Source organism: Cupressus sempervirens, chromosome 5 (assembly GCF_028749045.1).
Source record: "Cupressus sempervirens isolate cs-2001-9-10 chromosome 5, ASM2874904v1, whole genome shotgun sequence".
NCBI lineage: Eukaryota > Viridiplantae > Streptophyta > Pinopsida > Cupressales > Cupressaceae > Cupressus > Cupressus sempervirens.
Window position 1 is genome coordinate 708,513,123 of NC_143122.1, and position 14,178 is coordinate 708,527,300.

Sequence of the window (14,178 nt, forward strand, 5' to 3'; positions counted from 1 at the left end):
AACAGGAATCGAATGAGAAAATAAGAAAAAGAAAAAAACGAAAGGACTATACGAATTGATAAACGAAAGGACTATAAAGTCTGTGAAATTCACAATGCACAAAGCCGACCACATAGGAAGGTGGGCCACTATAAACTTAGGTTTAATATGAAGAAAACAAATATATAAAAGAGATGGAATATAAAAGGAGGTGGGCATATAAACCTGTAAGACCATCAATTGCCAGCGACTGGAAATGGAACATTTTACACATGATAATGTCAGCATATGACCATCGTAGGAATCGATCCAAGTACGAGCACTGTGGTAAGACCAGCACACATTATGCAGTCAGCTTCATAAAGGGTCGAGACTGTTGTTTCTATGCAGCTATCAAATCTATAGGTTGTTGAGCTTCTTTAAATATAAATTTAACATCTCAAATGGAGGACGGACCCACTATTGAAGAGTTCATGGCAATCGTAGTGGTGGTCTCCATGATAAGTAAGTAGCTGCTGAGAGATAAAATCTGGATTTAGACTTCTGGTTTGGTGTTATGCATTGTTCATATCTGGTTAACCTCTTTCGTACTGAGAATAAAATTGTACAAGTGATACTCATTAGATCACCCATGACACAAGAAATAAAGATTCCATTAACGAAAGCAATCCATAAAGAGCAAGGAAATACTTCAAGCCAAAGTGATAGGAGTGCTTCGGGAAGTGTTTTGAAAGATACTGGTGGATGCAAATCACGACCTTCTCCTCATACAACAACAATAAGAATCTGCACTTTATAGGATGTTGTATCTGATGAGCAATATGAATTAAGAAATCCCTTAGATGTTGTCTTTGATATTGTCTATTTGCCCTAGTATGGTAGATTAGGTGGCTGGCTCTAAACTGAGAAAATCGAAAGGATAATAAAACAAAGATATATCGACTGCAGAAAATATTATAGTTATCGTGGCATAGATAGCATAAGACATTCTCACTTACGAAGTCTAAATGATATATATCGCAGAGGATAATACATATATTGCAAAGTGCATACCGAACACATTTGTCCACAGGAAGATTGATCAAACGATGATAAGACGGGCCATAATTAAACGAGGGTTGCGATGAGGCATCTTGTTCATTCATAACATCATTGGAGATTGCAACAGAGATTGTGAACGTCGGGCACATATATGAGAGCTCGTGGGCAAATATCATGTACATTCATCAGAGTTTGTGACTTATATTGCGCTCGTTCATCGCAATATGTATCGTGCTCATTCATTAGATATCATGGCTTATTCTTTGGCTATACACATTTTAAAGGAAGTGTCCAAGTCGGGCAACCAAAACCTGCAGCAACAATTGATTGGTCGACCATGTGATGACAGTTATATAAATGATTATCGCAAGTGGCCATGAAAGGTGGCAAATAGAGTTTATTAACAAATAAAAGATAACCATTCAAAATTGAGGTGGGCGGTTGTATAAGAGTGACACTCTCTATTAAAAGGGTGGCGGATATAATAATAAATCACACTTACCATGCTTCTTAAAAGGAGCCATAAGAGTTGTGCAGCAATCGTGTATAGGTACGATGGGATGACAGTGATGATGACCTATGAGTGGCTTGGGATATAATAGAGCAAAAACACTTTGGGTTTCAATCAGAAATAAGTTTTGACACCTAGATATGATAGAAGGATGGTTGTCTTCAAATTGAAGAGAGAAGGACTTTCCTATGTTGTTTTTAAGGACTGAATTGAGACATTTGTTGAAGAGGAAGAAACTATACAGATTGTGATTAGTTTCTTCAAAGAAAAGGAATCAACATTCAGAGGAGAAACTAGACGATTTTCCTAACTTGACTGTCAAAGATACTGCCTATATTGACTGTCAAATAGGCTAAGGTTCTTAGATCTATTAAACAAAAAGAAGTTTGCCATGTTTGATGTGAGAGAGAAGTTTAAGTGAAAGCCCTTGCTCCACCCTTTGATATGGTTCATGGTGGATATCATGTGAGTTACTACATGACTTTGTTGGAAAACATCATGAAAGGTGACGATCTTTCATCGATGTTTGTGTTGTGAGGTCACTATTTTAAGGTGATGATCTTAACAATGGCTTGACCTATTATCATGGTTGACTACATTAAGTTGTTGTCACAGAATGTGTTGAAGATCATGATAACAAACGTATCATGATAGACTACATTAAGTTGTCCCCTAATGTGTCAAAGATCATGATACTGCATTTGGTGTTCTTGAGCTCTTGATCTATTATCAAGATAGACTTCATTAACTTTTTGTCCCGAAATGTGACGGAGACCATGATAACTATCATATCATGATAGGCTACATTAAGTTGATGTCCCAGAGTGTGTCGGAGATCACAATACTTGTCATAACGGAGACTATTTTGTTGTCCCTAAGATCAAAGTTGTTATTTGATAGACTACATTTAGTATTGTCCCGGAGTGTGCCAAAAATCAGATAATCCTTTTAGGATATGATATTCTTGCTGATGAGCATCTTGGTATGTAATGGACACCCAGGAATGCCCAAAAGCTGAACCAAGGCTGAAATTATATTAATGCTGAGAATGCTGCAATCAATTACAAAGAGATGTATTCCAAAGGCCAAACCCTAAGGGAATGACGTCTAGAATGTTACAACAAAGAATGAATGTCCTCTATTGCCAAAAGAAGGGAGTATGATTCACACATCCAAGCTCTTATCAAATGCAAGTCATAATCATCCGTTGATCTGCAATGAGACTTTCAGCCCTATTTATCCTTTTCTTCATCCTTCTGGAAGGAACTAAACATTAATTAATTGCAAGAGCTAGAAGCTTCCTCCTTCCAATAATTAATGCATACCCTAGAAATTCCTCCCTGGCAATAATTAATTAAATCACGAGAAGCTTCCGTCCTTCCAATAATTAATACATACCCTAGAAGCTATTAATACAAAGTCACCTTTTAATTTTAATTGAATGACTTAATTTTTTTATCCTCCACTTAGACTTTGGAGAACGTGAAGGCTAACTAAAACTTGGGAATATTACATGGTATTGATGCTAGTGCTCATATCACAAGAATGTGAGATTGATAAGATTGTTCAGAATTAGATCACCATTTGATGAGATGGTTGTGTTGTTTAAATCCTCCCTTTCTAAGAGGGAGTGTTGATGATATAGCATCAGTTAGCTTATATCTGATTTGATGGATATATGTTAATTCAAGAATATCATTTTGAGATGATATCTCTCTATATGCTTGAGAGCATAATGTGTTCTATAACAATCCTCCCTAGCTAAAAGGGAGTGTTAAAGTTGTAGCTGTTACAAGATTCAAGAAGAGTTGGCAGATTAACGGATTTCTGGATGATTCATTGATTAACAGAGGAACAAATGTGTTCCTTATAAAGAATTACAAGGACGTTGTTTCTAAAAGAAACAACGTAGACTGAAGACGGAATTAGAAACAAAACTAGAGACAGGATAGGAAACATTCCTATCTAGACTGAAAGACGGACTACAGACAAGTAGTTGACTATTATAGAAAGTATAAGATATTATCTTAATACCCTCCCTTAATGGTCAACGTACGGATGACGGAACATTCTGTGATAACTGAGACCCTCCCTGGATCTACAGAATGCTGAAACCAAGAAGCTTTGCCAGAAGAGTGCTATGACTCAAAATAAGTTGCAATTACAAAACTTCGTTCTTGTGGAAAAAACGGTAAAACCCAGAATCTCACACAACCTTGCGTATTACAGACAACTTGAAATGATTTTTGAAGAAAAAATCAACAAACCCAGAATCTCATGCAACCTTGCGTATTACAGACAACTTGAAATAATTTTTGAGGAGAAAATCAACAAACCCTGATTCTCACGCAACCTTGTGTATTACAAACAACTTGAAATGATTTTTGAGGAGAAAATCAACAAACCCAGAATCTCACGCAACCTTGCGTATTACAAACAACTTGAAATGATTTTTGAGGAGACAATCAACAAATCCAGAATCTCACGCAACCTTGCGTATTACAGACAACTTGAAATGATTTTTGTGGAGAAAATCAACAAACCCAGAATCTCACGCAACCTTGCGTATTACAGACAACTTGAAATGATTTTTGAGGAGAAAATCAACAAACCCAAAAAAATAGAAACAAATTCAGAAGGCGAAAAATGCAGCTTCGCCTTGATCAGGAAGCTCGACAACTTGTGTTGTTGGCTGGGAAGCATTTTGCCTCTCGATTGTTCAGATCCCATGTATCTTGATCAGGACCCGGAGAAGTCGGACGCTGCGTAACACCCAGAACAAGTTGATCGGTGTTTCGATATTCGAAGATTGCGATGATGCGCTGCTTCTAGGTTCCATAATTGCGACCATTGAATTTGGAATTATGCTCGAGTAGAATATTTGTCAGAGATGCCATGGCACGTTTTTCAATGAAAAACTATGAAAATGCACATTTTTCGAGGCAAAAATACAAAAGACCTAGAAGAATCAGAGAATGACCCAGAAGAGAGCTCAAAAAACCCAGAAGGAATCTACTGTCGTTTTTTGGATCCGCTGGCTCGAAAATTGAGGCACAAAAATCAAGGCACCCAAAAAAAACGGACGACAACCCAGTTGAGTTCTCGAAAAACCCACCAAGAATCTGTAAACAAAATATTTTTTCGACCCCAAAAATTAGGGTTTCGAAAAAAAACGGCCCTAGCTAAAAAAAGCTTGAAAAAACTTCAGATTTCTTGATAAAAAATGGCAGATTTTTCTTCAAGGATCGATGTGCATGGACGAATGGGGCTAGAGTGTGTTGAACAAACATAGGCAGACCCGAGTTCGGGAATTTCTCTAGGCCGAAAACCCTAAGCGGGTTTTAGAGAAATTCAACAAAAATAATTTTGAAAAAATTTAAACAAATAATTTCCCGAAGAAATTATAAATTTTTTCGAAAAAATTTAAGTAATAGCTCTGATACCATGTTACAAGATTCAAGAAGAGTTGGCAGATTAACGGATTTCCGGATGATTCATTGATTAACAGAGGAACAAATGTGTTCCTTATAAAGAATTACAAAGACGTTGTTTCTAAAAGAAACAACGTAGACTGAAGACGGAATTAGAAACAAAACTAGAGACAGGATAGGAAACATTCCTATCTAGACTGAAAGACGGACTACAGACAAGTAGTTGACTATTATAGAAAGTATAAGATATTATCTTAATAGTAGCTTCAGTTAGATTGAATTGATCTAGAGTTAATCCCCAATGGTTATTGGTTAAACACTATTGCATTTGATTAATCATCAATTAGACAAATACACACACACACACACACACACACATATATTGTTGTTAATCATGTCTAATGGAAATTAACTTACCATAACCAATATTGATTAACATAGAGACGTGTCTCTTCTACACCTATATATATGCATTTGGATTGCACTTGGAAACTCAGAAATAATCAGGAGTGTTATTACATTTGCAGAAAACAATCCTATAAACTTAACACTAGCATGCAAAAATAAAAATGTAGAGTCAGCAGCGAGTCTTAACCTCCATCTAAACTCTGGCAGATGTTGAATTCTGAGGCTGTTGTCTTTCATAAAGCTGAAAGCTCGTTTTCAAGCTTTGGTGGGGTGGTAAAAGAAACTACAGAAATTTGTTGTGAAAGGTAGTTAAGGGTTTAATCCCAGCAAAGATTTGGCTCGCCTGCAAATTCTTTTTCATTCTCCATCCCCTTGCCAAATCAATTGAACAGCAGGAAGGGACAAATGAGCAGTAAAATATGTGATTCAAATGGATGGTTTGCAATGCGAGCTTAGTGATGCCTGTGGTTCACACTAGCCTCCTGTAGGTGTTGGAGAGAAAATCTAGGTTTATATTCTTTGTTTTTGTTTTTAATCTGCTTATGATAGTTGTAGTTTGCTTCAAGTGAATTTCCAGAATTCCAAACTAGAACCATCTGGTTTTGGTTTCCCTATTAAGGGTGAAAAACTACATGAAATGTATATTTTGTTTCCACAAAAATATAGAAAGGGAGAGGTTTCCAAGTCCCTTATCTCCTGTATCAAAAATAAAAATTATCTACTCTGTTCATAATGGTCTCAAAAATCTGGCAAAGCTTTTGCCATCCCTCAGACTGCATCTCCACATCTCCAAAAGTCAGAGAAACACAGGTAATCGGTAAAAATATTTTCACATGAACTTATCTTTTACCATTCAGTCAATCTGGAGTGGTACATTAGTATTTGTTTATTTCAAGGAATTTATAACTTTTTATTATTTAAATTGCAGCTGTCTGCTTTGCACAAACATTATTTCAGAAGTTTCATAAAATCCCAATAGTTTCACCATGGCATAGCTTTAATTTCTGTTCAAAACTACAGTCCATTGAGTCCTCTTTTTTTAAGACTGAAGAAACACGTGAATAAAAAACAATGGCATCGTCTAGAAGCACCTCCAAAATCCAAAAAAAGATACTTGAAATCGAAAACAGCATATGTGGAAATCAACAGGAACGGGAGTCCAAAGAGGGAAGCACCTCCAGGTATGGTCCAAAGTTAATTTAATCTCAAATATCATGTTACTAATGAGTCAAGGCCCAATGGATATGGCAACAATCTGGGTATATCGAGATTGCAAGTATTTTCATCTCTCTTGTAAATATTGTAGATCTCGGTTTATTTAAGCAAACCATCTCTGGATAAGAAGTGCATTCTGATTACGATGCAGTAAATCTGTCATTTAACCACTGCTGTAAACAACTGTACCTGCTGCATATCAGTGTGTAGTCACAGCAATAATGAGCACATAAAATAATCAAACCAAAATGTCTCAATAGAGAGACTATAATAAACTTCCTATATCATGGATACAGAATCATTTTATGGAATTTGTATGATATGATCTTGGAGGTAATAAAGAGTATAATTTAAATAGACAAAAAAAAACAAAATATGTATATCCACGCTGGCAAGAAAACAGGGTTAGCACAAAAACAAAGACAAGCAGAGATCAGATTCAAAGAGCTCATTCTTGCAGCCGCTAACACCATAAGCTGAACTGTATCATTTCAAAAGAGAATATATCCACTTCCTTTGCATACAATCTAGAACCATTATGACTAGCTATACAGTTTAACGCTACAGATAATGGCTTGTGGATGTTGCTTGGTTTCAACAGTTACAGTTTCATCTTGACTTTTAGTGAGTCTTCATGAATGATATTCAACACGGGACAAAATAAGTAATTTCTACCTCATATTACATCCTTCTTGATTGAATCATTTGTGTTAGAAAACATTTTCCACATGATCTGACTATTCTTGTTTTAATTGTTTATAAAATATGTTAGAGAACATTTTCCAGATCACCTGCCTCAAATGTGAATTGAATTGAACAAAAGTTGGATAGCTTATCTGCAAAAGGAAATACTAGAAACAAAAGAATAACCTGCAAATTTTATTTATTAGAAAGCATGGGTAGTTTTATATTCCAAAATAATAAAGGGAACTGGATTTTTGTCCTCACAAAAGTTGTTCAATAGCACCAGCTTCTCGAAGGTTTTCTCTTCCAGCCAATGTTGTTGCCAAATCCATCAGTGTATTGCAAGCGGTTCCTGAAATATCTAGCTTCTGATTCCTTATCATTGTTATAAGGGCGGTGACAATTTCTTTATCATTAGCAACCTTCACATTCATTTCATATGAGTAAAGAGCTGCTGCCCCAAGAATTTCTGCACTCCAGAGAGATACCTGTGACAAGCTGAACCATTAAAAATTAACTTTCATAATAAACTGTGTAGTGCAAGCATTTCATGTCACTACAGAAAATCAAAATGCTTTGCACATTGGACAGTAACACCCATCCACTGATTTTTATATCACATTATTTTGCAACCATTTCTGAAAATTGAAGCTCTCAAAAATAAGTGGTAGGCAGATTGTACAAAAAATGACCCAATAATTATAATGGAAATTCCTCCCTCACGTAGCAAGAAGGATAAGCATAACTCATTTTAACTAACTTGTACAAACTAAAGTTTGATGAACCTTCATAACCCTTTGAATATATAGAATCTTCAGGAAAAAATAAGGATAGAAAGAGAAAAAACTATCCCTACCTCTGGTTACAATCGGTAATAAGCTTCCAACAATGAAGCTGAAATAACGGGAATGCTTGTATATTGCCTCTGAAAGCTAGATAAAAGAAATCATTATAGATGGGAATCCATCGTAGACAAAAATCTAGCTAACACTACCAGGAATGTTGAAACAAATGGACTCAGTAGATAAGATAAAGGAAATTGATTCGCTTCTCTAAAAAATGAGAGCTTAGGCACATTCTGCAGAAAGAATACTAAGAAATATTGGCAGATAAACAGATCAAGGTTTGGAATGGAAGATAAGAGGTCATAAAACATCTGCTGCCTTTATTCATTTTTCCAAAGAAGAAAATATGGAATCTAATTTTGCAGCATATATTACTTCCCAGAAGTGCAACATCTGCTAGGAATAAGGTGCAAACATCTTGTAGAAAGCTTAACATTTAAGACAGGTGAAGCTCATGGTTTTGCAAATTGTATGAAGAACAAGAGATTTATTTACAACTTAAGTACAGCAGAAGCAGATAATAGCTCACTTCTCCAGGCACCTCCAGAAGTAAAAGCATATCTGCAGAGCTTTTGTGAGAGGTGTAAAGGAGTGCAAGTCAACCCCAGTGTAGAAAATAATGAGCAAGGATTTAGAAGAGGATTTATTAGAGACCCCAAAGGAAGAAAGGGAAAAGCATAAAAGGTTGAATATTAAGAAGTTAGTACACAACTTGCAGAAGTTCGATATTATACTACATGCTTACTTGTAGAAAAATATAATGTTGAAGATTATAAGTCAGACTCTAGGCTCTACAAATTTAGGAATGTGAGAGAAAAACTGCGAGTAGCAGCCTTTTTGTAATCTGCGCCATGAGAACATATAGAATAAATAAGGTATAGTTTTGTTAGCATGCATGCTGATGGTATTCCTATGGGGGAATATCCTAGCAATGTTGGAGACATGATTCAGTGGTTGTGTGTTGCATTCATGACAGAGTTTATCATTGATGCCAACATACTGGCTATTTTAAGAAGACTGGCAGAGCAGCAAACAGACTTTGTCTTTGTGCAGTTCGAGGATTGAAGATCAGCTTATGCGCACTTGAGATTATGTTCTAGGGTATGTCTAGATGCTACAGTTAAGAGCGCGTACGGAAATATGAAGACTAGACCGAGTTATAAAGGATTTGATGAAGGCAGCTTTCAGACAGCAATTCTGGAAAGCAGATACTGATCTTTGGATCTTATCTCCCAATAGAGATGGAATCTCGTTGAGCACACTGAGACAGAGGTTGAAGATGCTTTGGTTAATCACGCATATTCAGCTGATCAGCAAGTGAAAAGTTATCAAGGCTGTGAGCTGACAGATTACTTGCAATTGTGAAAAAGATGTAATATTCTAATGTAACGTGTAATGTAACATCTTAAGTTGGTCCTATATCATTATTGTAAATTGGGAAAGCCTCAAAGTCAACTCAATAATTTGTTTTAGGACTTGGTATAAAGGAAAGATATTTCCTTGTGGCAGTGTGTAGATCAGTGAGATCATATCATGTATTGTGCAAGCTTATATGCGAAGATCTTTTGGATCAGAGAAGAGATTGGTGTCATTGAGGCACAGTGAGCTAACAAGGAACTGTATTTGGCAAGAGAAAGTGTAGTTGGACAGCTGTTGATGTAGACTTGTATTATTCAGTGAGGATAGTACTGAAGTTGTTTGGACAGTGGGTCCTTATGTCTTCCTTTCAACTCCTGACAGGGTTGGCACAACTCCTAACAGGGATTCAGAGTCTTCTAATAGAGGCTCGTATGTATTGCATGTATTTCATTGACTCCTAACAGGGTCCATCCTTTCACAAGGGACATTTATATTAGTACATCATCTTGTGGGCATCATCCCACCAGGGTTTTCCCTTTGATCAAGGGTTTCCCTAGTTAACAAATCTGGTGTTATTGTGTACAGCCATCTTTCTATGGTTGTTGCATCTACTATTTAGATGTTTTAGAACTAATAAGGATATTGAGAGTTGTTTTAATTACATAACTGATTCACCCCTCCCCCACGCTTAGTTATCTTGGTGGACTTTAATTTCTAACAAGTTTGAAGTCCAGAACTCCATTCTTGAACCAAATAACTTCAATGAAGAATGAAAGGAAAGAGTCTTTTTGATAAAAACTTGTCAAATAGTTAAATGCTCCAGTTCAATGGCTTGTTCACACCTCCACTCTCAGTTTCACATTAATCAGATATTTAAATTCCAAGCCTTTAATAAAAAAATTACTACAGATGATGTTTTATGTACATGTACTGAAAATTTTGAGTTCTTGGATGACATGCAAATCCAGATTACTCTTTTCTTTCCTGCCATGGTCTGAAAATGGAAGCTACTGACAAGCATGGGTATCTATCAAATATAAGGAAAAATATTGAGATAAGTACAAGGGTCACAAAGAAAAAAGCAATTATATTCTACCCACTTATATTAATAACAATCCAATGATGCTCGTTCATGTGCCTTCAAGAGTTGATTCTCTGTCTAAACATAAACAAAGTTGTGTGGAGTGGTCCTCACCAAATTCTGGGTGAACTAAAATCAAATTTGATGGGGCTTCCAAAGGAAATTCAGGCCCCTCAAGTGTGGTTGTGGTGGCCAAGTCAGCGAATGGGAGCATTTTGGCTTTCAGTGCAACAAAGGTAATAGGTTGCACGAATAACCAAGCTGAGTGCCTCACTATAGTTGATGCAGTCTTGTTGGGAATCAAGCTTAGCATTTGAAAGCTACATCTTGAGGGAGACTCCCAGATTGCGGTAAATGGTATAGCAAAAGGAAACTTGGATGCATGGTACCTCGACAAGTACATCAAACAAGCCAGAACTTTACTAGAGGAGGTTGACGAATCCAGAATCTCTCATGTACCTAGGGAGGCTAACATTTTAGCTGACAAATATCTAATGTATGGGTGGCAGGTTCTTTACAAGACACTTTAAAAATCACAAAGTTTTTCAATGATATCCCTCCACACGAGTTGGACATGTGATTAATCAATGATGAATTGGGAGAGCTAAAGAACCATTGTATTCTATTCTAACTGTTACAAGCTAGAGTTGTCATTGCACCAAAAGATCGACCTGTCAATGTCTAATACAACCACTAGATTTATAGAACACAGTAGGCAGTTAAGCCATGTCACGAATCTCGAAGGGGAACATTGGAGGTTAGTCCAACAACCCCTCCCCCAGTGTTACCTAAGGAGATTCGAACCTATGACCAAGCTCTAATACCACTTGTTACAAGCTAGAGTAGTTGTTGCATCAAAAGATTGACCTATCAATGCCTGATACAACCACTAGATTTATAGAACATGGGAGACGGTTAAGCCATGTCAAGAATCTCAAAGGGGAACATTGGAGGTTAGTCCAACACTAATGACATGTGCATCATGGCTCAGTAGGTTAGGCAGTTATGATCAAGTGAAGGAAGGTGTCCTTGATCCTTGTTATTTGGCTTTGGGACTCTCCCATTTATGAAATGGAGACGGAATGCTAGGCTGGCACTGCCCAAGAGGAATGGGGCAAGTACAGTGCAGTGTGTGAAATGCAAAATCGTAATGACTTCAGATTTGGAGTTCACTTCTTCTAGTAGTCTTCATGAGTTTTTAATACCACTCTTTATGTTGTTTCCTGCATCCTCTGTTGTTGTAGCAAACTTGTAGGCAGAGCTTGTGGGGAAATTAAGGGTGGCAAACTTCTCATTGAAAACTACTGGCCAGATTCTGTCTTTTGAAGAAGCCATCACAGTTAAACAACTGCACAACATGTTCAAGCTGGATGACAACATATTCTAGGAGGTGATTAAGCTCATTTTTGGTGAGGAGTATCTGAACAATGACTGGAGGCTGCGGCCACGGTCGGATTTGGATATATCCTCATTGTTCGTGGCACTGGGGCTAATGGTGGCGGATTCCAAATTGGAGGTGTGTTTGGTGGCTAGGGACACTTTGGCCCACAAGTGAGGAGTGGGTGTTGAAGACATATTGTAGAGGGCCGAGATAGGGGAGGGCCTGCGCATGGGCCACCACCCTTGGCGTATGATTGGCCGCAGTTTGGGAGAACTACAACCACCCTTGGTCTGGACTTCAGCTGACCCACCGTCTGCCCACATGCAAGTGGCACAAATGGGCTGGTGGAAACTCACCTTTTATCTCTGCTCACTGACGCAGGCCCATGCCCTTGCTGCTGAGCCAAGATCCAGGAAAAGGAAAATGACTTCCATTAAATCAAATGCTCCCATTGATGACTCCGGCTGTCCAATGGTTTGCCATTAGATTCCAGTCAGGCAGGGACATGGGTTGGGCAAGGCTTGTGGTGCCGTCTCGACGAGAGAGAATGCAGCTATGGCTCGTTGCTGGCAGATCGTGCAGAGTCTTCTGGCCATGCTACTGTGCATAGGGGAAGGATGGAGCCATCTCAGAATGAAGCAATTCCTAATTTATCCCACGAAGATGCAGCCCAGTGATTCATGTGAATGATGATTGTGGGTGGTTGTGGGTGGTTTTTGCAATGTCTGTGGGTGTTTCTTTCTGCTTACTGTCATGGTGATCACATTTTGGCTTGCATGGCAAGTGATCCCAATGTAATGCTATGTTTGTATGGTGGTTTGGGTGGTATCTCAGGGGGATGGTTTCAAGTTTGATCTTGCCTCAATGGCAATCTACTTTTATACGCATTTTTTTTTACATTAATATAACATACTTTATTACCGATAAAAAAAATAACAGTCCAATGATTACAAAGTAACTCGGCACTTCCAAATTCCAGTAGTACATAATGAACATTAGTCGGAAAGATTTCAAGTAATTTATAAGTTAGATTTGACAAAGACTATCAAATGTAGACAGGGCAAAATCAAATGCATTGCCAACACATTCAATGGGATCGAGCAGACCAATTTGTTCTAATGCACATTGCAGGCCACCACCACCATCATCAAATAATGAATTACGGTACTGCTTACAATCGAGCATAACCCAAGAAAGAAACAACCATAGAGTTTTGAGTCCGTGCGGTTATGACCTACCTACAATCCAGAAGCACGGGTAATGCTGCAAACAAGCCATCAGAGAGAAGTTCTTCGGAGGAGGAATCCATCGATGAGTTTCGCAGAGTTGTGAGTATGAAATCCAGCAACGTAGCAGCCACAGACTGACCAATAGCTGTTCTAATCCGAGAGGATGATGTCACTGCAACTAATTGAGCTGAAACAGAGGCACACGCAATATTTTCAACACCTGGATCTCCTCTTTTCTTGCGTGGTCTGCTACTGCCATGAATTACCCCATTCTCCGGATCCACCCTCCTTTTTGACATCCCCTTGAACATTGGTTTACAAGAGTTCGTTTGGGATTTCAGTGCAGTTGTTTCGAAGGAGATTCAAGGGTCGCTTGGCGCAAAAAAAAATTTAGATGCTCTTCCCCACATACAGAGAAAATACAAAGTCATAGTCTACGCGTTTATTATTGGGAAGTGAGGAGCTGAGTGTTTCATCCCACTGAGGCAATTCGGTAGCGTTCATTATTTTCTCGGTGTATTTTCTTGGAAGGGACTGAGAAAATGGACTTCCTTACCCAAATCAAAAACACTTCTCTTTTGAAGGCAATCTTCATCGTATTTTGGGGTCTACTTTCACAACAAATTCAATTTCGTAGATGGAAAAATAAATGAGAACGCAGAGTTGTGGATTGGAAAAATAAGAGGGTGTTTTGGTATGGCAAATAGAGAATCTAAAAACATATAATCATTACTAGACCTAAATTACAATCGCTGACTCTTATGAAATCATATTTAGAATAAATAATTAAACATCTCTGGAGAGGTTTGGACAATATTATGGTTATTAAGTTGTCTATAACAATTTTAAAGTTTAGAAAAATATTTTTGGTCTAAATTGATAGTTGAGAAAAGATTAGATAGAAGAAAGAATATGTGGATGATGAAAATCATAAAATGGATGAAAAATATAGAAAGTTAGTATTAGTAAATGTTCATATAACAATGAAGAAATATTTTTAAAATTATGTTAAAA

At 37.5% G+C, this 14,178-nt stretch overlaps 1 protein-coding gene across 2 annotated transcripts in view; it reads right to left on the bottom strand.

The window, feature by feature from the left end:
* Positions 1 to 13,837, bottom strand: part of LOC149557954 (uncharacterized) — a 64,141-nt gene extending 50,304 nt beyond the window's left edge. The window contains exons 1-2 of one of the 2 annotated variants that reach the window (XM_089832402.1): positions 13,174 to 13,837; positions 7,534 to 7,767 (exon numbers count right to left, since the gene is read on the bottom strand). In XM_089832402.1, coding sequence (XP_089688528.1) covers positions 7,534 to 7,767; positions 13,174 to 13,475 — 536 coding nt within the window. In that variant the 5' untranslated portion in view covers positions 13,476 to 13,837. The remainder of the gene's footprint in view (positions 1 to 7,533; positions 7,768 to 13,173) is intronic. The other variant, XM_089832403.1, reaches the window with a different exon arrangement.
* Positions 13,838 to 14,178: the final 341 nt, after the last annotated feature.